The sequence below is a fragment of the Phallusia mammillata genome, chromosome 5 (genome assembly GCF_965637545.1).
Source record: "Phallusia mammillata chromosome 5, kaPhaMamm4.hap1.1, whole genome shotgun sequence".
Taxonomy (NCBI): Eukaryota; Metazoa; Chordata; class Ascidiacea; order Phlebobranchia; family Ascidiidae; genus Phallusia; species Phallusia mammillata.
In genome coordinates, this window is record NC_137256.1 from 21,947,409 (window position 1) to 21,966,555 (window position 19,147).

Below are 19,147 nucleotides of genomic sequence, written 5' to 3' on the forward strand. Positions count from 1 at the left end.
TATTGCGACACAATGTAGAAACAAATGTCAATTATACATACGGCATAAACAACTCCTGAACCGTCACAGTCGCAAAGGCGTGTATCAAAGCCTTGTAACTTGATGTCTTTGTGTTTTGATAGGCCTTGAAAATGGCGCAATTTTATTCACCAGTGACGTTGAGAAGTCATGTGAAATTGTCAGATGATGTCAGCTTACACCTAAACCACGACTGTTACACTAATAAAATGAAATGCTATATATGACACTTTTTATAACACAGAGCGAAAACGTTTTAGTGTGGGATGACGTTTTTCTGACTGTTTGACTACATGACTAAGATCAATGCTGGGGTCAAAACATTTAGACGCCCCGTATTCATTTCCATTCAAGTTGGCAAGACTCCCTAATACTTCAAAACAGTAGTTACGGTTCCTCATTTTGCTTTTTGACCCCAGCAAGCGAGTAAACACTCAGGGACGGATGTAGAAACCTGGATTAACCTGGATATAAGTCTTGGTGATCCGCGGATCAGAATTTCATCCGAATTTGTAATCTTGTAGATTTTTGCATAGCGATGGTCATTTCCACGTGGGCAGGTTTCAGTGCGCAGCGCACATTTTAATGCAAAGTTAGAAAAGCCAGACGTGCACAAACGCCCACATGGATTGCATCTAAATTATGTTGGACAAAAATTACTGAGTCATACTTTGTTGGATTTAGAATCAGGAACTAAAACCAATTGTTCTTGCTTCCGTGATCGTTGGAACCTTCAGGTTATTTCCTCGTTCCTGAGTTGTCGGGAAGTTACATGCGCCACCTGAAAAGCTATTTGTACAAGGCCACGACTGTATAGGAGTCATTTGCTGATAAAAGAAGTTTTTATTAGTCGTTGTTTAGTTGAAAACGAAATGAATCAACCACATTTGTTTACAGTTCGTTCGTTTTTGTTTTTGAAAACAATTTTAGGTAGAAATAACAAAGTTTCGAAAGATGTCGGTTAATAACAGCTGTGACGATAGCAAATTTTCAGGAAATACTTCAGTCAACAGCACCACGGGAAATGTTTATGAGTATAAATCATCAGGTAAAATTTTTAGTCCAGGGAATGTTTAAAGCGAGGCGTGCCAATCCACTTGTTATATGTATGTGGGAATTGCTTCGCGTGCCACTATTTTTCTGAGCAATAGTGATATCAGTAATAAACAGGAAGCAGGCAGATGTGTACGTGTAGGCATCAGTGTATTGATTCCATTTAAGTAAGGCGAAATATATTTATTTAAAACTGGTAAGCTTCAATGACATAATGTTTTTCATAATCTTGAATCAACAAGTAAGGCTCATTATAGTTTTCATCCACCAAGTAACGAGCTATAGGAGATTCTAGTTTTGAGATGCAGGTACCAGTATTTAATTTATCGCTTTTAAATTTAAAGTTTTAAAAGTGTTTGAATGATTTGTACATAACTTAACAGTTTGTGGATATAGTTATGTAGTTTTATAAATCGTTATGTTTTTGGTGGTTTTGAAAATAAACAAATTAGTCAGTTGCTAGCTTAACGAACAGACTATTGTATTTTGTGCGTTACACATTAACCAGAAAGCCAAATTTATTACAGTAAATACAGTATAGTTCAATAACGGTAGGTTGTAATTAGTTTGTCGACTAACTACAACGCATTGATGACGTTCAGTGTTGTTTATTGTACATACTTGTAAAAGAAAGTTGTTCTATTTAGTATCAACCACTTTGCAGTAAAATTTGTCAATATTGGTTGCAGAACAACCCAAGGTGTTAAAAGATTTTTTTGTCATCACAATGGCGGAAGTAGCACTTGCCGCAAATGTATTTGAAATAGACTTGCAAGTTTTGTATATCTCTCTCAGCGGCCCAGCGGCTGTTTTCGCGACAAGTGCCTCTTTTGGGATCGCTGGTTATGTTACTTACAAAGTGGTCAACACTAAGCAATATATGAGAGCAATACTGCAACCGTTTCAAGATCTTCCCGGTGTTATTCGAGCCTGGAGAGGGGGGAGCCTTGTGATAGAAGTTGTGGCTGAAAATGATAAAGTGGCAAAACAGATAAGGGAGAGCTGTAGGTCGGGAAAAATTTTGAGGGAAATCAACAAAAATCTTAAAGAGTACAAAAATAAATTCAAAGAAGATGCAGGCCATTTTGAAAAGGGAGCCATCGTTAAGTAAGAAAAGCTGACAATGCCTTCGCAAGAAGAATGGGCCAAAGCCAAAATCCAATATCAGGTCAAAATCGAGAGAATCATGAAAAGTAAGTCAAAAACATTATGGGTTTAGAAAGCTTGAATCGAATTATCACCATGAAACTTTTTGCTACGTTGAGGTCATCGGTATTTTTGTAGTTGTGCAATTTTATGGACTTGTGAGGCTGACTTGTAGTTTCAGAGTAGGCTTGTGTTTGCGCACAGCATGGCTTGCGGAATCGGTGCAAGTAAAATACACACAAAACACCCACTGTAACGCGTTGAAATGACGCCGTATGGCAAAATAATGAAATCAAAAAATATTTTTGTCACTTATGTAAATCAAGACACTTTTTGCAATTGAAATAAAAGCTACATACTACGCATCCAACAACGCAGATTTCAGACATTTCTCCTGATTTGAAAAACTTTCTTTCTCTGCACTCAATTAAGCATTTTTTATTGGGACGAATATTCTTTAACTATCGTCTTGCAAACAAACCGTTCGTTTGTTTTTGGCGTGGGAAGCCTTATTTGACAGTTTGAGTACGTGACTAATGAGTTTGCTGTAAGTGCAAAACACCTGAGGTTGACCCGCATTTATTTGCATTAAGTTCACTGCCTGTCTGAACTATAAACCTTTTTTAAAAGAGCAGTTATCGGTTCCGCTTTTTACTTCAGGGCGCACGTGGGCCCCAGCGAACGAGTAAACACTTTTTTCAACAGTAAACACACGCCCCCTTAAAACACATTAGATGCAAATTTTGTTTTACAACAACAGTGCCATAATCGTTTATTGAACTTTGGACAATAGCTTAACCTTTTTTGCGCCACTAATTCAACACCTATTTACACCCCTGAACATATAGGCCTGCAACTGCATAAAAATCACCTGGTGCGGCTTTACAGTAAAAAAGAAGTTTGGTATTGTTTAGTTAAAAACGAACGATTCTTTTGTTCTGAAGTTTTTGCGTGACGATATTAAGAATAAAGGCTTCTTAGGTAGAAATTGCCAAGGTTTTAAAGGATGTCGTTTAACAACAACCTCCAGGCCAGAATTTCAGGAAATAGCATCAACAGCAATAACCGGTATGTGTATGAAGCAACAGGTAAAGGCCTAACTAGTTTATCAGTCACAACATGGGACTTTCAACAGCAACACGCATAGAAGAAGGATCGCAAGTGTTAATAAATAAGTGTACACAATTTAAACATTTTTGATTATCTGTCTTCAGCACACTAGGGCTTAACGTGTATTCTGTCAAAATGCCTGGCGGTGTACACTTGAATATGAGTAACAATAAGTTTGATGGCAAAACCAATATTAATTCGGCTGATGGCGACATGAATGTGTATCAAGGACAAGGTGTGTTTCTTCAGGGTACTTGTTGGTAAAATGATCTCAAAATAACGCGTGTTATCGCGCAAAACGACCCAACACCATTCTTACAAAGGAAAACCTTTTGTTTGTTTTGTGTTGCAGTGGATCAAAGCCACCACGGAGACAGTTATACAATGCCACACGCAAACGTTACAGGAGGACACATTGGTCCACATCATGGTAACGGTAAGATGTCTTCGAGCCGTTTTTCATCCAAATGTTTACGTGTACATTGCAAGGCACAGTAGCAGTCCTTATTTTTTCTACGCTTGCACTTTTAATATAATTGTTGGGTGTGTTTGCTGGTAACAAATAATGAGATATGGAAACTGCACTCCACTAAAACAAAAATTAAGCACGTTTGGAAACCAGCATGCAGCGACACGCTTTTTTAAGAAATATTACTTTAAACGAATTTTTAATGTACTGTTTAACTATTTTTATTGCAGTGGATCGTCACGTGGGCAACATAACAATGCCACACGCAAACATTGGTGGATCCGTTGTATCCCATGGAGATACCAACATTGGACGCCGTAAGTGGTCGAAGCAAAAAAAATGTCTAGGTGTCAACGAAAAATTTGACCCACTTTTATTCTATGCAGAGGACGAGAGTCGACATAAACAGAACATCCAAATGAGAGACACACAAGTGTCTGGTGGCTCTTTGGTTGGAGTACAAGGCTCAGTAAACATCACAAGGGGTAAACTTGGAGGTTCGAGTATTATTGGTGTGGTGAAAAACACATCCTCAAGAAAAAACAGTCTTCGGTTTTCTTCAAATCCACAACAAAATCTTGGACATTAAAAAAACTCGACTATGATGTTCTCTCCTGGCTTGCCACATCCCTAACATTTGTTTATGTGCCTAGGTCAAGCACCAGCAAGCGCTGTTCATGACGATCAATCCACTAAACGTTCATCGAGTTTAGCGGCAACAAAAGAGGAAGCATACATAAGGCAAGAAAAAGTATAGCCTAATATCTTTTGCATGTGTATACGCATGTTTGTGTTAACCATCTGTAAAATTTAATCTAGTTCACCGGCAGCAGCAGGGAGCCCAAACGGAAAGTAAGTTCACAATATCTATTTATACTGCTTTATCCACTAACAACGAAAGGATGTGTTAAGGTGTGATTGTAAACACTGCCCCGGAGGAGAAACTGAAGGTGTGTGTTGCAATGACGACGTGAACGCTCTAAAGATGATGAAAAAATCTGCTTGGGACTGCATTGTTCAGCATCCTGCATTTGAACCCAATTGCCTTAATCCATACGTGCTTACCAACAGATACAAACGAGAGGCATCCACTGCTGGTCTTTCCCAGGCAGGGTGAGTACATGTGTTCGATATTCTACCACATTATATATAAATGGTTGCTATCCTTTTTTGGTCTGCAGTGTATATATAGGTAAACTTCAAGCAATGCAAAAACTTAAGGCGCGTGAGCTTAACCAAGGCTTTTCGTCAGTGCTTGTCTAGCAGCATGGTCAAAGAGGGTAAATTGACGTTAAGCTTTCTTAGCTAAAAAGAAGTTAATTGCAGACAGTGTTCACTATTTCGACATATAATGCCTTTTAGTGCTGCTGGTAACAAAGAAATTGGCCGTACTGGTTGGTATAGCCACTTGTTATATTTATATGTGATACTTGGTCAGTTTGGTTTTAAGCATCTGATTGGCCATTGTGAATCTAGTTCCACCACGGTTTACACCCAGTTGTGACACAAATAATATGTGGTAAGGCACAGTATTTATTATGTGAGTCCAACAAACTGGAGTACCGTAGTCTGGCTATACTAGCCTGCTGCATGGCTAATGTCTGCCACCGTCTGCACTGACATGATAAGTCGAAACCGTTTATGTATCGGCATACTGCTTTACAAAAATTAACTTTTTAAGCACATGCATCAGCACATTAGAGTGTTATAGGCGTTTCGGTAGGGTAGGGGCAAAAAGGTTGAAAAACGCCGTTTATAAATTGCATTGAGGTAAATTTTTAGAAAACGAGTCCTGTTTTTTTACGCAGGAAATTTAAACTCACTGCTCGTAAAGAATACTTGGAGTGGGTGAAGTCGGATAAGGTGCCGTCGTGTGTCCAGAAAGCGATCGACGAGAAATTTCCGGATTCGTTCGGTCGAGATGGTTCCCAACCAACACTGGAATAAATTATGTGTACATAACTTATCCATTTGCAAAAAACAAAATGAAACTCAAACCAAATTTGTTGACAAAAATTTCGCTGAATTGCATAATCGTTCTTGGAGTCTAATATAACATTCCGTTAGAAAACGGAACTAATGATTCGAAAAGGCAAAAGATACATTTTTTACGTAATACTCACTGGTTTTATTTTAACCAAAAGTTGTTTTAAGGCCCACCGATTTTACCGCTTCAAAGTAACAAACAGTGATCGCCAGCTACCCTGCTATTATGTTAAACAATGCTTGTGAAAATGTGTTTTTAGAAGTGCGAAAATATCTTGTTTTGAAATGATTGTATTTTTACGTGGTTCGTGTATAGCCGTGTGTGATCTTCCATGAAGCAAAATATACTCAGCGTAACCTTACTTTAAATGGTGGAACTATGTCCGATAACTTTGTAGTTGCAATATATTTTGTGTTACAAGCATCTTGTGGCGGGCGCCTATTTAGGATTGGTTAAAATTGTTTCCGTCTAAAAACGTCTTTTGTGTCCGCGAAAAGCTAAGTATAATGTCTTTTCAGGTCGTGCTGTAACCTTGTCAAGTCAACTAGTGCAGCTCACGACATGCGGACACTGGGGGCGCCATAGACATCACTAGTGACGTAATAACTATATCAAACCCTGCGACATCCAGATTTTAAAAATAAAAAAATAGGTTTGACTAAAAGCCTGACTGCCTGACTGGCCTGACTTGGGCGTCCGTGTTTCACAATACATTTTCGGACTGACTCTAACCCTCACCCTAACGACCCCAACGGTTAGCCAATTCTTAATCACCCAAGTCAGGTCTTCTGAGTTGCAGTCATGCCGTTCCCAGCCGTCAAAAATGTCGGGCAGTCAGGCTTTTAGTCGACCTCTAAAAAACTGCTTACTTTAATCGTTAACAGCAATGGATTTCGTGTGTGGGGCGGTTGTAAGTTGCTTTATTTGAGCAGCAAGCGCTACCATGGTAACAAATTGTCCACAAACAAACGCCGTTTGACATTTTACATCCGCCACCTGATCTGCAATATACGAGCGACAGGAGACTTAATTAAAAAAAGTCCCCGGGTTGATGCCTTTAGGTGAATCACCTGGGTTTTCTCGTCTGTTTTGCTGCAAAGGCTCAATATGTGCTTTGTGTTGGCGTCATTGCACTGCGTTCTGGTTCTAGTACTGACAAAATATCGGACAAAGTCGAACAAAGACGAGTTAACTTAAATCTTTTGGGGTTACGGAAGAAGTTTTAATTATGTTTCCGATCATCCAGCAAGGTACAATAGGCGATAAACGTGTGTGTTAAAACAGAAACAGACATTTTGTTGTTTTACAGGGTTGTTGAAATGGAAATTCAAACTGAAATTTACGAAATTGTGACCAATTGCCAATATTGTATAAATCTTTACCATATCGGCCTATCAATATTGTACATATACTTGCGTCTGCATATGCCCTCACACGAAATGAAGATATCGTATTTTTTGTATATATGTTTTATCCATTCAAATGTAACATGAAATACCATAAAGTTGTGTTTTGCAAACCTTTTGTTGTTGTAGGTATGGGTGATACACAGCTGATATTTTTTTAGTTTAACTTCCACTTTGTGGCGTATCAGAGAGAAATGAAAATGTGTAAATTTTAAGTGAAAGGTTAGGACCATAATAATGCACCAAAGTTCTGTTATTCGAAATATTTCGGGACAAGTTAAGACCATTGAGCTAAAGGTTAAGTGTTATTTGAAAAAGACCACACTGATTTTTCGGACTGTCTGTGTTTGACAAACTTCGTCTTGATCAATTTATCTATCAATATCTTATTGTTGTTTTATGGTTCGTAGATGTAATAACATATCTTTTTAAAAGTGAATCGAGTCGTACTTGGTCCCGAAAGTTTAATACGATAAAATGACATTACAGTACAGAAGTGATCTAAAGTGTGATGTTAGCCCATAATAAACCCCGTTTTATTTCAACTAAAGACTGACCCCAACCCAAAAAGTCTGTTCCCGCTAGAATTCCTTTACCCAAAACAATTTGGAACTTAAACAATACGTGGGCGGACGACGGCGCGGGATTTACTTCTGAATAAAGGTTTGACATAATTACAAATCCAAAAAGTTAACAACAAGGTTATAAACATGACGTGCTTACCGGTCAAGAAATGCACAAGTCACACAATGTACGACAGGCAACAATTCAGTGTCGAACAGCATTAATTTCCTATTCGTTACCTGAAGAAAACACATAACCGACCAGTTAATAAATACATGCGGCCTCCACAAGGTAATCTAGTCACTAATAAACACAAGGCAGCCTTGCGTACAAGTCGTGATACCAATAACAATGCCATGGTTGTGACATCACAAGTACCGATAGTGTGACAGACAATGCTCCAGGTTGCACAAACAAGTTAATCAAGGCTATTGGCGGGAAACATAGAAAACATAAACGTCTGTACAATAGCAAAGAATGGAAAATATTTTTCTATAATTACGAAATCGGTCGATAAAAATTGTGGAATATATATATATATTGCCCAATGTCATCGTCAGTTCCTATAAAACCAAATAAAACATCTATAAAAGAAGAAGAAAACAATGGCGGTGTAACAGTTACTTTCCTGACCTTTCTTTCGATTCGATTTTACAGTCACTTTTAATAGCTCGGATTTACGACCCCTTTCGTATCATCTTGCGTGTTGAGACGAGTCTTCATTCAATAAAGCTGTTTGCTCACTAGCTGAAAAACGCAAGACTTTACCGTTAAATAACGTAATACCAAAAGTAACGCTCTTAAGTTCAGTGCTGTAATAATCTGAAGGGCCATGTACCGTAAACCTGTCGTAAGTTTTAATACCCTCTGTGTGTGTTAACTTCTACATGTACCACAACCTTGCTTTTTCAGCAACTTTCATCTAAGAAACCAGGTGTGTAGGCCTATTTGTTCGTTAGGCTACAAGTTTGGCTATTTCGTACAGCATTTAAACCAGTTAAACTAATGTGAAAAGCAAAACTGGAATTGCACCAGGTTGAAAAAGCTTTTTTAGTTTTGCTGTTTCGTATAAACACTACATACTTGATTTGAGGGGTGGATCTGGCAAAAAAGTAAAGTGGCTGTTTTGTGAACAGGAGTAAATCTTGGATCTGACTGAAAGTGACGCTCTCCAAAACAAAGTGACCAATTAAGATTCAGGAGTATATATTGTACTTTGGAAAAACCAACTGACCTCGTTTTTAAATGCATTTGTGCGATTTCTTTGCTAACGACGTTTATTACATTCATAAGATTTCTTACATTTACAGAAAAAAACAGGGTCTTAAAGTATTTGGTGATCACAAATGTGTAAATGACAGGCGTAGTTCCACTTCAGCTGGGCGCAAATTCTTTTAAAATAGATTTGCACGTTTTAAATATCTCCCTTAATGGCCCAGCGGCGGTTTTTGCGACAACTGCCACTTTTGGAGTTGGGAGCTATGTTGTCTATAAACTGGTAAACAGCGAGCAGTATATGAGAGCAATACTTCAACCTTTTCAAGATCTTGCTGGTGTTATTCGAGCGTGGAGAGATGGAAGCCTTGTTATAGAAGTTGTTGCTGAAAATGATGAAGTGTCAAATCGAATTAAGGAGGTTTGCCTGTCGGGGGAAATTTTGAGGGAAATCAACAAACGTCTTGAAAAGTATGAAGAAGAATATAAAGAAGATGTTGGTCGTTTTGATAAGCTTGATATCATTACGGAAGAAACGCTTGCGATGTCGTTGGACAAATGGGCCAAAACAAAAGCCCAATATCAGATTACCATAAAAAAAATAATACAAAGTAAGTCAAAAAAATGGTTGACAAATGTATACCTTTATGTTTTCTTTAATAAACAACCGAAAAATACATTTCATTTGGCCCAATAATAAAGCCACATTATTCAAATTCAAAAAATAGCTTCAAGTGTGTCTCATCACAAGTCTTTTGACTGATTTTTACCAATGATGTCTTAGTTAATACAAATATACTGTTACCTTTTCGATACACAATTGTTTGAAAACCCATTTGTTTCTGCTTGAAGGAACAATTATGTTGTTTAAAGACAGGGGCCCTTTTAAAATTAGGCAATAAACATTTTTCCACGGAAAATGATGAAGGTGGTTATTCATTACATAGGAAGTATAAATATAAATTACCAACATTTTAGGATCCATTTCTTGTGTGAACATAAGAACTGGTAGCAATGTGTTGCCAATGTTTGTATTTTTGCCAAACTTAAATCTAAAACCAAATTTGTATCCTCCCATTGATCCAGATTTTACAAAACAGACAAATTTTTAGCTGTACATGGGAAACATTAAAAATATGTTTATAAATTTTTTTTCTTGTGTAGAAATATCAGAAATAGGTAAGGGTCATCCAAACATGCCACCCACTCATTCACCTAAGTCATCTTTGCTTGGGGTAAGTCTTATCACATTACTTTCACTTTAAAGTTCTTGGAAACCAATTGTTCTTTGCTTTTAAGTTTGCTTTAAACCAACTGTAGTAAATATTGTATTCTGGATTGGTTTTATGGCAAGATTGCTGTCAATTGGTGTACTTAAGCAGTTAGGCTTAGTGGTGGTATAAAATAATAAAGAGTAAATTACATATACCACTTTATTGTAGATTGATTAATTTGTTTTAATAATTTTAAATTTTATCAAGCAGATTGGCAAGCCAGAAGATTCACAAAGGCCGCCAAAGTCGGTCAATCAACCACAATGGTACGAACAAAAAGACTTGAACATAAAAGAGGATTCACCCGAGAGGTCAGTTTTCAAACTTGCAAAGATATACTGTTGCCCTCATTTTCGTATGGTTTAATGGTTGCTTTGTTTATAGGCAACCGACACAGCCCCAAGGTATGTATCGCTATTTAATGGCCTTTTGAGGTACAGTCAAACTTCGATACTGTGCCACCCTTTGGGACCGAAAGAAAGTGGCATAGTAGCGAGGGTGGCATAATAGCGAAGGTCGGTTGTAAAAATAGCCTTGTGACGTGACAATGTACTGTAATGCCACGTTGTGTTGTACGATTGCAATTTATTACAGTATACAGTATAAGGTACAGTATGCAGTATAATTTATTACAAAAAACGGATAGATCGTGCATAGAACAAACAGGATTTGTTAGTTTTGTCGTGACACAAGCACGGAACGGCGTTTGCATAACTCGCTGAAAAGCTGTGAAACCTCTTAACATGACCACGTTTGTTTACTCAACGATTTGTTTTTCATGTTTTCTCTGTTTTATCATGAGTTCAAACCGAAAATTGTCAATTTTCAATCCGGAACCAGACCGTTAATACAGTAATACTGTACTCTCATGTGTCATAGTATCAAGGGTAAGGGGTGGCATAGTAAATATATTTTCTATTGAATTTAGTTGGTGACGATCAAAAGTGGTATAGTATCAAGGTGGCATAGTATCGAAGTTTGACTGTATATTTAAAAAACTTTGGTCAGTGCTGCCCTACAACAATAATCCATCCTCTCTAAATTAGCGATTTTAACCAGGGAGTCGAACCAGAACTGAACCCGAACCCGCGAATTTCGATTTTCTACAAACACAAACCGGAGTTAAACCGCTTATTTTGCTTAGCGTTGGACCCGAACCGGAACCGAACCAGTAAAAAATGCATTTTGTTTTATATTTTGCGATTTTTTTCAAAACAGTGCATGGAAGAATGCACCAGATAACACTTATAGGGCGTGTCAAAAATAAAACAGTGCACGGGCAAAAGGCTTTTGGAGTTTGATAAGGCCAGTTAGATGATGGGTAGAATTAAATTAAAACGAATAAAAATTTGAACCGGTTTAAAAACCGCAAACCGGTTCTGATCGGATAATTTGCCCAAACCGAAACAAAACCCGAACCCGAAAATATACATTTTTGAAAACCGAACCCGAACCCGAACCCTTAAAAACAAAACCAAGTGAACCCGAACCGAACCTGAACCCATATGACAAGCGGTTCGACTCCCTGATTTTAACACAATCTGCCTTTTTTACGTATGTGGCGTTTTTCCATATTATTTACTGTATTTCGAACAGACAAAATGATTCACGTGATAGACGCAAAGTTTTCTAACGGTGCCCATGGTCGGCAATATCAAACTTTGACCACAGTGTAAAACTCATTTCTGTACATGTGGTTATGTTGAAGGCGCAGTAGGTCCCTCTTACATCCAGTCCACATTTCGGAAGTTAAAAGTGTCAACGGAGGTTAAAAGCATTGACAGTGGATATGGGGAGTCATCCTCGTGCGATACCAGTCCACAAACATGCATCTTTCGCTCTGGAAGCAACGGTGACTTTGTTTCAACATATCCTTAAAGCATACTTAAAGCAATGTTAACATTGCACACTGTTTCGACCTATAAGGTCTCTCATGTTAACATTAGCTTCAAAATTCAGGGGCGACCAAAACACAGCATTCGCTTGTCAATGTCGCTTAAAGAAACATGTCGTTTATGGCCTACAACAGTGGTTCTCAACCTTATAAGTTTGCGGACCGGTAAACTTTCAAACCAAATTTTGCGGACCAGTGTACTTTCAAAATCAACCCAAAATGTAATCCCGACAAAACACGCAATTCAAAAGAAGTATGAAAAATTCAACTTAATGAGAAGTTTGCTGCTGTCTGTTTGATATCATACGTGTTAAATGAAGTTTCTACAAGGCGAAGTAGAGCGTTGACTTCCACACGATTTCTCTGTCTTTTAACATCTTGCATTTTGCAATTGAGATATAAAATTGTAATATATTTGGCGGACCGGCAGAAAAGTTGACACGGACCGGCACCGGTCTGTGGACCGGCGGTTGAGAACCACTGGCGTTCAGCACCCTTGTTTCTGGAACATTGTAAACGAAATAATGTATTTCTTGAGAAATTGTGTTTGTTTAGTCACAGACAGTGGCAAAAGTTCCAAAGATGATGAACACGCGCCTTCAAGTTCAAGCCCGAGCCTACCAAAGCCACCAACCGATGTGTACCAGAAAGGAGACCCTGGTAAATTGAATGATGTATCCATGGTACAGTTTTCTGAAAGTGTACTCAATTACGTTGTTTGGCGTCTACAAACCAATAATTTTGTTACGTATTAACTCTGTATTGTATTGTCTGCATTTTGATAATTGAAATCATTTTTTGCCTTTTAGGAATAATAACGTGTCAAACTTTCCAGTAGTGTTTAAATTTTGTTGTTGGTTAAAAGGAGGAACACGAAGAAGCAATATTGAACATCAGTCATGGTACCACGATGTGTCCAGAGAAGTAGCCGAAGAAATGGTACTGAAATTAAGCAAGGTTAGTAGGATGACTGCAGGGACCTTGTTTAAACAAGTATTGTTTAGTTGAGATAAACATAAATTCATAACTGGGATCAGTCCTGAAGCGTCTATGCAGACCAGCGATCACGGCACACTCATATATAAATCACAGTGGTGAATTCTTGCAAGAATCAAGCAAAAATGTCCGGGCCGTGTCCAAATACGTATGGCTTACAGGTGCAACCAAGTCTGGGTCGGACATGACAACCGTGTCTCAACCTTATATGAATGTATGGCTAAGGGTTGACATTGAAACACCCCCATACATGGGGCGTACCTCAGGATTATGTTTGGTCCATGTACGTTCCGTACCAACGGCCATACAATTGTACCCTTGTATGGTCCACGCCTGACAATCCCTAGCTTGTTGCGTTGTTACGCCACACTTTACCTAACATGCACCGAACACCCACCTTGCTAGTTTTTCTATCGGCTTTCCGGAGATGTACGGAATATGACTCACACATTGCTTTTTTTCTTAATTTTATTGCCACAAATACGAACGCAAAATGGAAAATCACCAAAGGTAAACGTACGAAATACCGTTATTTAACGTCGACGCACAATGTTCGATTTCGGCGAGCGGTTGCAACTTGTTGTTGATGAAGGTTTTAGAAAAATCTCAATCGTTCACATTTTTACTTTCCCGCTGAACTTTGACGTGCGCCCATGAAAGATATCTAAACAATAAATAAAATAGATTTAATCGATTTTACAAAACATGAAAATGCGCAGTAGTTTTTCAAAACTATTTACCGTTTAAATACTTTTCGCTATTTCAAATGATGGCTCGCACGCAAATATAAAAAAATTTACGGTACAAATAAAGATACAACGAAATCAATAGGACAACAAGTGCTTACCTTTTCATACATGAATAAGTCGACGTCCAGTAACATGTTGCAGTTCGATGAGACAGAATAAAGTATATTCCTAAGGTGTATTCCGAAAAGTAGACTTAACTGGAAAGCTTAAGTAACGCATGCTGCCTCAACAACTCAAACTTCCACATTAACACAATGTGGCCACACAGCCAAGTAATACCACTAAGTTTCCTTAAGTTCCTTTTTCATCGTCACTTGGCCAATAGCACTGCTTGAGCTTAAACGCGCCTTTGTTCGAAAGTTGCACTGTGGCGCGAAAAGGAAGAGCAAAACTTCAAAGGCATGATTGATCGACGTCTCAAAACTGTGCGATGGTCGGCTTTTGTAGCTGCCAGCGGGGTGCGTCACTTACGGCAAAAAACATACGCCCTTAGCTGAACAATCGGTTGATACATAAATCTTTAAAACTGCATTAACAGTTAAGCACCATTCAGGCGATTTCTTAACAAGTGTCGATGGAACGACAAAACAAAAACTTTTTTTACGTTTATGCAAACCATCAATTCAATTCAACACCTAACTTTATAAGTATACTTAATTCATTCCAGGATAACAGAAAATTCATTTTATAAGCAAATATTTAATTATAACTAGCCTACATGTTATGTTATTCCATTAGAGATTAGTACTTTTTTCCTAATTGCTAAACTTTCTGTCTTTATGTGACGTGAATCGAATCGATAAAAAATGTAGTGTTCACAAGCAACATCTGTGGCGCCGTACAAAATTGTGACATGGCCATGCTTGTCTTTTCATACCATAATCAATTGTACCAGACCGTCATTAATAACCGGACGAGGGCAGTGTATGATTATTCCAAGTCAGGACCAGGTATGGAAATCCGTTAGAAAATCTAAACTTATATGAATGGGAAAAGCTTGGGGCTGCCGTTCATTGGCCGTTTGGTACATATACAACAGATAATCGTGCCCAAGAGTCCAACGGCCGAGCGTAAAGGGTAGATAATTTTCGTCTGGGGGGTGACCGGCTGATTCGGTATAGAGCCTTCAATGAGCCTGGCGTACAAGTATTGTTTAGTTTTGAATTAGTAGCAACCATCAGAGCTAATGGCAGTGTTTGTACAGTCCGAACCTGATGTAAGATTTAATATTTAAAAGGCTCGTTTATGTATTTGTATGGGAATACAATAGAATTTCTGCTTTAAAAAGACCAAAGTCGAAATTAGGCACTGAACCACATAGGTGTAACTTAGCACGAAATTTACTTGGTTATTGCTCGTACGCACATGGAAAAGCAATCAGGTGATTTTTGTGCTGTGATAAGGCAACTGAAAGTGCTGCGTGTAACTGAAAGACTTACGTTTTATCTTTATTTTTTCTTCCTTAATTCGGTGCCAAGAATTTCGCTTGTTTGCTTTTGAGGTCGGTTAGGGTATAGTTGTAAACTACATTGTAACAGGTTCGTTTACTGGTACTTAATAACGACAATCCCTTGTTTTTCTGTCTTTTAGCTTTAAATCATTTTGTCGTGATTGTTTTAGTACTAATTTTCATATCGATTTTAAAGAACTGATGATGCCACTTCGTTGAAATATATATTACTTTACATAAACCGACAAATTCTGTTTTAACCAAGGATTTTATCGTCTATTGGTATGACTGTTAGGGATGTTCAAAGTAGAATAATTGGGTATTCTAGAATAATTGATTCTAATCTAGAATATCGAATCCAATTCTTATATTATTTTTGACTGCGCAATCATTAATCTTGACAACAACTAAAGTAGACTAGTTTAATACATTATAAAACACATTTTTGATTTATAATGTAAAAAAAGAACCAAACAAAACAATGAAAAACAGTGGAAAAAAACTTTGCACAACTGCATTGAAACTAAATGACCCAAAATCCACTAAGCCAGAAAAATTAGCATCAGGTTAAAAAATAACTTTTACGATTTTATTTAGTGATTATTATTGCCTTCAGTAGAAGTAACTATGTTGTAAGCATGCTGCGGTAATTCGATTTGTTGATTGTATAGGACTGACATAGACTCCCTAGTGTACTAATATATAACGTTTGTTAACCTAAAACAACTTCAAAACATACACCCTAGCAAAGTTAAAACATTGGGTGATGTAAAGCTGGGACATTAGGTGATTTTAAATTCCAATTAAGCTACCAGCGATTTTGCAACACAAAATGTGAACTTTGCAGCGTGTACTAACTGCATTCTTATGATCGTATGGGGTTAAAAAATGATGCAAACGTCTTATGTTATGGGATTCCATCACTGTTTTTGCAATATTAACAGACAATCCCATGCTTCCAATCGCTGCCTAACGCCACGACCGTTAAATTTTTGTTGTGTCAGAAAAAAAGTCCGAAACAATTAGATGCTGGTAAGACGTTGCAAGAAAGTCGCCGGTACGTCATTTAATGGCATAAGCATAATCACATGATCAGATGCGTAACAAGTGCGCTAATCGTTAATTATGCCTCCAACGCACAACCGTCGCTATGGCGTTGTTGAAGCGACTCGTGACTTGGCGTTATATCGTACAGCGCTCACTGATTTGACGGCGACGATGCGCTTGCCGTTTTTGTAACTGGTACAATGACCGGGCGTCGACCTTAAAGCGTAACACATGTGTTTACATTTTTTCCAACGAGAGCACACATTTATATCGGTTCCAATTACCCGAAATAAACGGCAAAAATGGATTCGAATCTAACTGGATTCGTTATTCTACTTTGAACATCACTAATGACTGTGTTATAGTTAAAAAGGTAAACAGTGATAGTCAGTTTACCGAAAACTGATGATGCCATTTAGGCAAAATACATTTCTTCACCGGTTTTGTCGTCTATTGGTTTTAATGTTTTATGACCGAAAACTGTCTTGTTGTCCAGGACGGCTCCTTCCTGGTTCGACCGGGACGTGGTAAGGACAACCCGTACACCATTACAGGCTGTGATGGCAAGTTCTCTTGTTACAATCTGCGCATTAGGAAGAGAGACGACCGGCAATACGCCCTTGGCTCTAGAAAGGTACGAAATCACTTCCTACCTGTATTAAGTGTCTGCAAGATATGATTTTCACAAACTGTCGTAAAAGATATTAAGCTCAATATATTGTCCTTATATAAAACTCAATTAAACCTAAACCCAAACCCAAAAATTTGCCTAAAATGAGTGCTATTATAATGTAATTATCCTTATTACGCTATTAATCATTCATTTTAATGTAAGTTTGTCTTAGAACTTAGTCCTTAAAATAATAATTGTTGCTTGTCAAGCTAAACCAACTAAATACAGTATTGGTCTGTTTACAGCCGCACGAGCGGACATTTACCTCCGTAAGCGATTTAATCGAGTACTACAAGACTCATCCACTTACGCTCGCCAACGCTGAAGGTTCGATAACTCTCGCTGGGCCCCTTTGATGTGAAACGTTTGTTCGTAAAAGCAGGTGGAATCAAACACTGCTCCATAACGGCAGAAATGTCGTGTAAGTCTTTTGTGTGCCTTTTAATCGGTTTTATTGTTTACCAGCAAGTTTTAGGTGTTTCATTTACGAATTTTAAAAACAAAGGAATGTTGCTGTATATTTTGCGCTATGTTTAACATATCTTGTCGTAATGTGTCGTTTTTCCGTCGTCTTAACCATAGTTATAGATAGTTTTATTTTTTCCCCCGATACATTTTTACGCCACATCGTGCAATTTTCTTTAACATGTGGAATTCCACATTGAAGCAGAATACTTTAACCTACTGATTGTTTTCTATAACGATACCTAGATGTCTGTGAACTTTGCCCCAATTTGCGTCAAACTCTTATCGCCCGCCATTACTTTAATCAATGCACGAAGGCGTATTACATACGCAACGGCTTTTTACCATTTGAAATCAGAGTAAATATTCGCTAAAAAGTTTTTTTGCACTAAATTAGAGCCTTGCTTTAGCGGTTCTCAAACTGGGGTCCACGGTCGATCCAGGGGTCCGTGAGGCTCCATTGCTAAGCAATAACCTTTATTGCATGCAACTAACAAAAATGCAATTGTTCGCGCAGAGTATTAATGTTTTTGTCTTGTCTATGATGTCACAAGCTGTCGTTGGATCATAGTTATGCGCATTTTTGCTTAACGAGCTAACATCTTACCTTCAACGTTAGTTTTTCTGAAATACACAGATTCAGGCTTAAGGACCGCGAGCCCTCAAAATAATGGCAAAGGGACCGTTTTGAATTTTTTTAAAAAAGTTTGAGGACCACTGCTCCGGCATATCATTAGCCAAAATCTTGTTTTTGTTTTAAACCGGCTGTTCACTGTTTGTACCAAGGCTGTTTTATTTTGTTGCCGCTTTTGTCTTTTGCTTTCTTTAGGACACAGTTTCATAGCGTGCTGACCAGTTAAATTTTAAAATGTATTTACAACCCGGAGACCTATTATTAAGTCTTTACTTAAAACAGATAATAAGTGATGTCCTTGCCGTACAGATCCCATGAAATTAATTCAAATTAATTAATACGCGCTGCATGTTGTCACGCCTTAATGTTGCAAATTAAATCAATTTGAAATTGTTAAAAAGTACAACTGATCAAAAAGAAAGTAAAAGATTAAAATTTATGGTCACTATTAGGCGTAAGAGATATGCACTTTTCAGGCGGCTCCGTTAGGTTTTCTGTCAAACCGTAGAGCACTAATATAAATACTTTATGGTCAAACTATAGTGCTAATTTCATTAAAGAAACAGCAAAATTCTTCTTGAGAGCATTGTTTGTCCAAAAACCCGCGAAAATGCGAGAAGCTTATTTTGTATTGTAATGTTATTGTGTTTCGCTTTCGCACCTATTAGGACTTTCAAGATTTAAAAACATTCAATGGAACATTTGCATCAAAGAAACAGAATCAGGAACGGCTGCAAAAATCTCAGGTATTAAAATACGTCTAATTAAAACAAAGGGGTTAGGCAACAATTTTGCTATTTGTATTGACATCAGAAAAGTCTTCAAGTACAGAGTTTCAAGTTATAACATAGTCTTCAAATGACAAATATGGTAATATTTTCCAAAATGGTCGAAATAGTATTTCTGCATTCATATCTACCGGCATGCATAATCGTAGTTGTTACATTTTTGCCAAAACTACACTCATGATCAAATGTCGTGTAGCTGTAATTATTTA

The 19,147-nt window shown here is 37.7% G+C and overlaps 3 protein-coding genes and 1 long non-coding RNA gene across 4 annotated transcripts; 3 read left to right on the forward strand and 1 right to left on the reverse strand.

The window, feature by feature from the left end:
* The first annotated feature begins 2,153 nt into the window (after positions 1-2,153).
* Positions 2,154-4,420, forward strand: LOC145229018 (uncharacterized). The gene is made up of 4 exons (XM_080094266.1): positions 2,154-2,264; positions 3,680-3,763; positions 4,027-4,113; positions 4,183-4,420. Exons 1-4 carry the CDS (start codon positions 2,195-2,197, stop codon positions 4,383-4,385), a joined length of 444 nt encoding a protein of 147 aa, XP_079950392.1. The 5' UTR covers positions 2,154-2,194; the 3' UTR covers positions 4,386-4,420.
* Positions 4,421-4,439: 19 nt separating this feature from the next.
* LOC145229690 (uncharacterized) lies at positions 4,440-6,185 on the forward strand. Its single transcript, XM_080095024.1, has 4 exons — positions 4,440-4,537; positions 4,616-4,648; positions 4,709-4,909; positions 5,605-6,185. The coding sequence occupies exons 1-4, from the start codon at positions 4,440-4,442 to the stop codon at positions 5,741-5,743; spliced, it is 471 nt and encodes a 156-aa protein (XP_079951150.1). The 3' UTR covers positions 5,744-6,185.
* Positions 6,186-9,099: 2,914 nt separating this feature from the next.
* LOC145230159 (uncharacterized) lies at positions 9,100-17,893 on the forward strand. The gene is made up of 9 exons (XM_080095539.1): positions 9,100-9,579; positions 10,133-10,203; positions 10,453-10,553; positions 10,627-10,646; positions 11,951-12,094; positions 12,692-12,796; positions 13,002-13,093; positions 16,875-17,012; positions 17,297-17,893. The coding sequence occupies exons 1-9, from the start codon at positions 9,108-9,110 to the stop codon at positions 17,405-17,407; spliced, it is 1,254 nt and encodes a 417-aa protein (XP_079951665.1). The 5' UTR covers positions 9,100-9,107; the 3' UTR covers positions 17,408-17,893.
* LOC145230160 (uncharacterized) lies at positions 13,583-14,213 on the reverse strand. Its single transcript, XR_013860573.1, has 2 exons — positions 13,980-14,213; positions 13,583-13,796 (listed from the first exon to the last, which is right to left on the reverse strand). It is a non-coding gene; the product is annotated as an uncharacterized LOC145230160 (long non-coding RNA).
* Positions 17,894-19,147: the final 1,254 nt, after the last annotated feature.

Coding starts and splice junctions, on each gene's coding strand:
- LOC145229690 (XM_080095024.1), top strand. CDS start 4,440: ATGTGCCTAGGTCAAGCACCAGCAAGCGCTGTTCATGACGATCAATCC. Junction 4,649..4,708: donor GCAGGGAGCCCAAACGGAAA/GTAAGTTCACAA, acceptor GGATGTGTTAAG/GTGTGATTGTAAACACTGCC. Junction 4,910..5,604: donor GCTGGTCTTTCCCAGGCAGG/GTGAGTACATGT, acceptor TTTTTTACGCAG/GAAATTTAAACTCACTGCTC.
- LOC145229018 (XM_080094266.1), top strand. CDS start 2,195: ATGCCTTCGCAAGAAGAATGGGCCAAAGCCAAAATCCAATATCAGGTC. Junction 2,265..3,679: donor AATCGAGAGAATCATGAAAA/GTAAGTCAAAAA, acceptor TTTGTGTTGCAG/TGGATCAAAGCCACCACGGA. Junction 3,764..4,026: donor TGGTCCACATCATGGTAACG/GTAAGATGTCTT, acceptor TTTTTATTGCAG/TGGATCGTCACGTGGGCAAC.
- LOC145230159 (XM_080095539.1), top strand. CDS start 9,108: ATGACAGGCGTAGTTCCACTTCAGCTGGGCGCAAATTCTTTTAAAATA. Junction 12,797..13,001: donor GTACCAGAAAGGAGACCCTG/GTAAATTGAATG, acceptor GTTGGTTAAAAG/GAGGAACACGAAGAAGCAAT. Junction 17,013..17,296: donor ACGCCCTTGGCTCTAGAAAG/GTACGAAATCAC, acceptor GTCTGTTTACAG/CCGCACGAGCGGACATTTAC.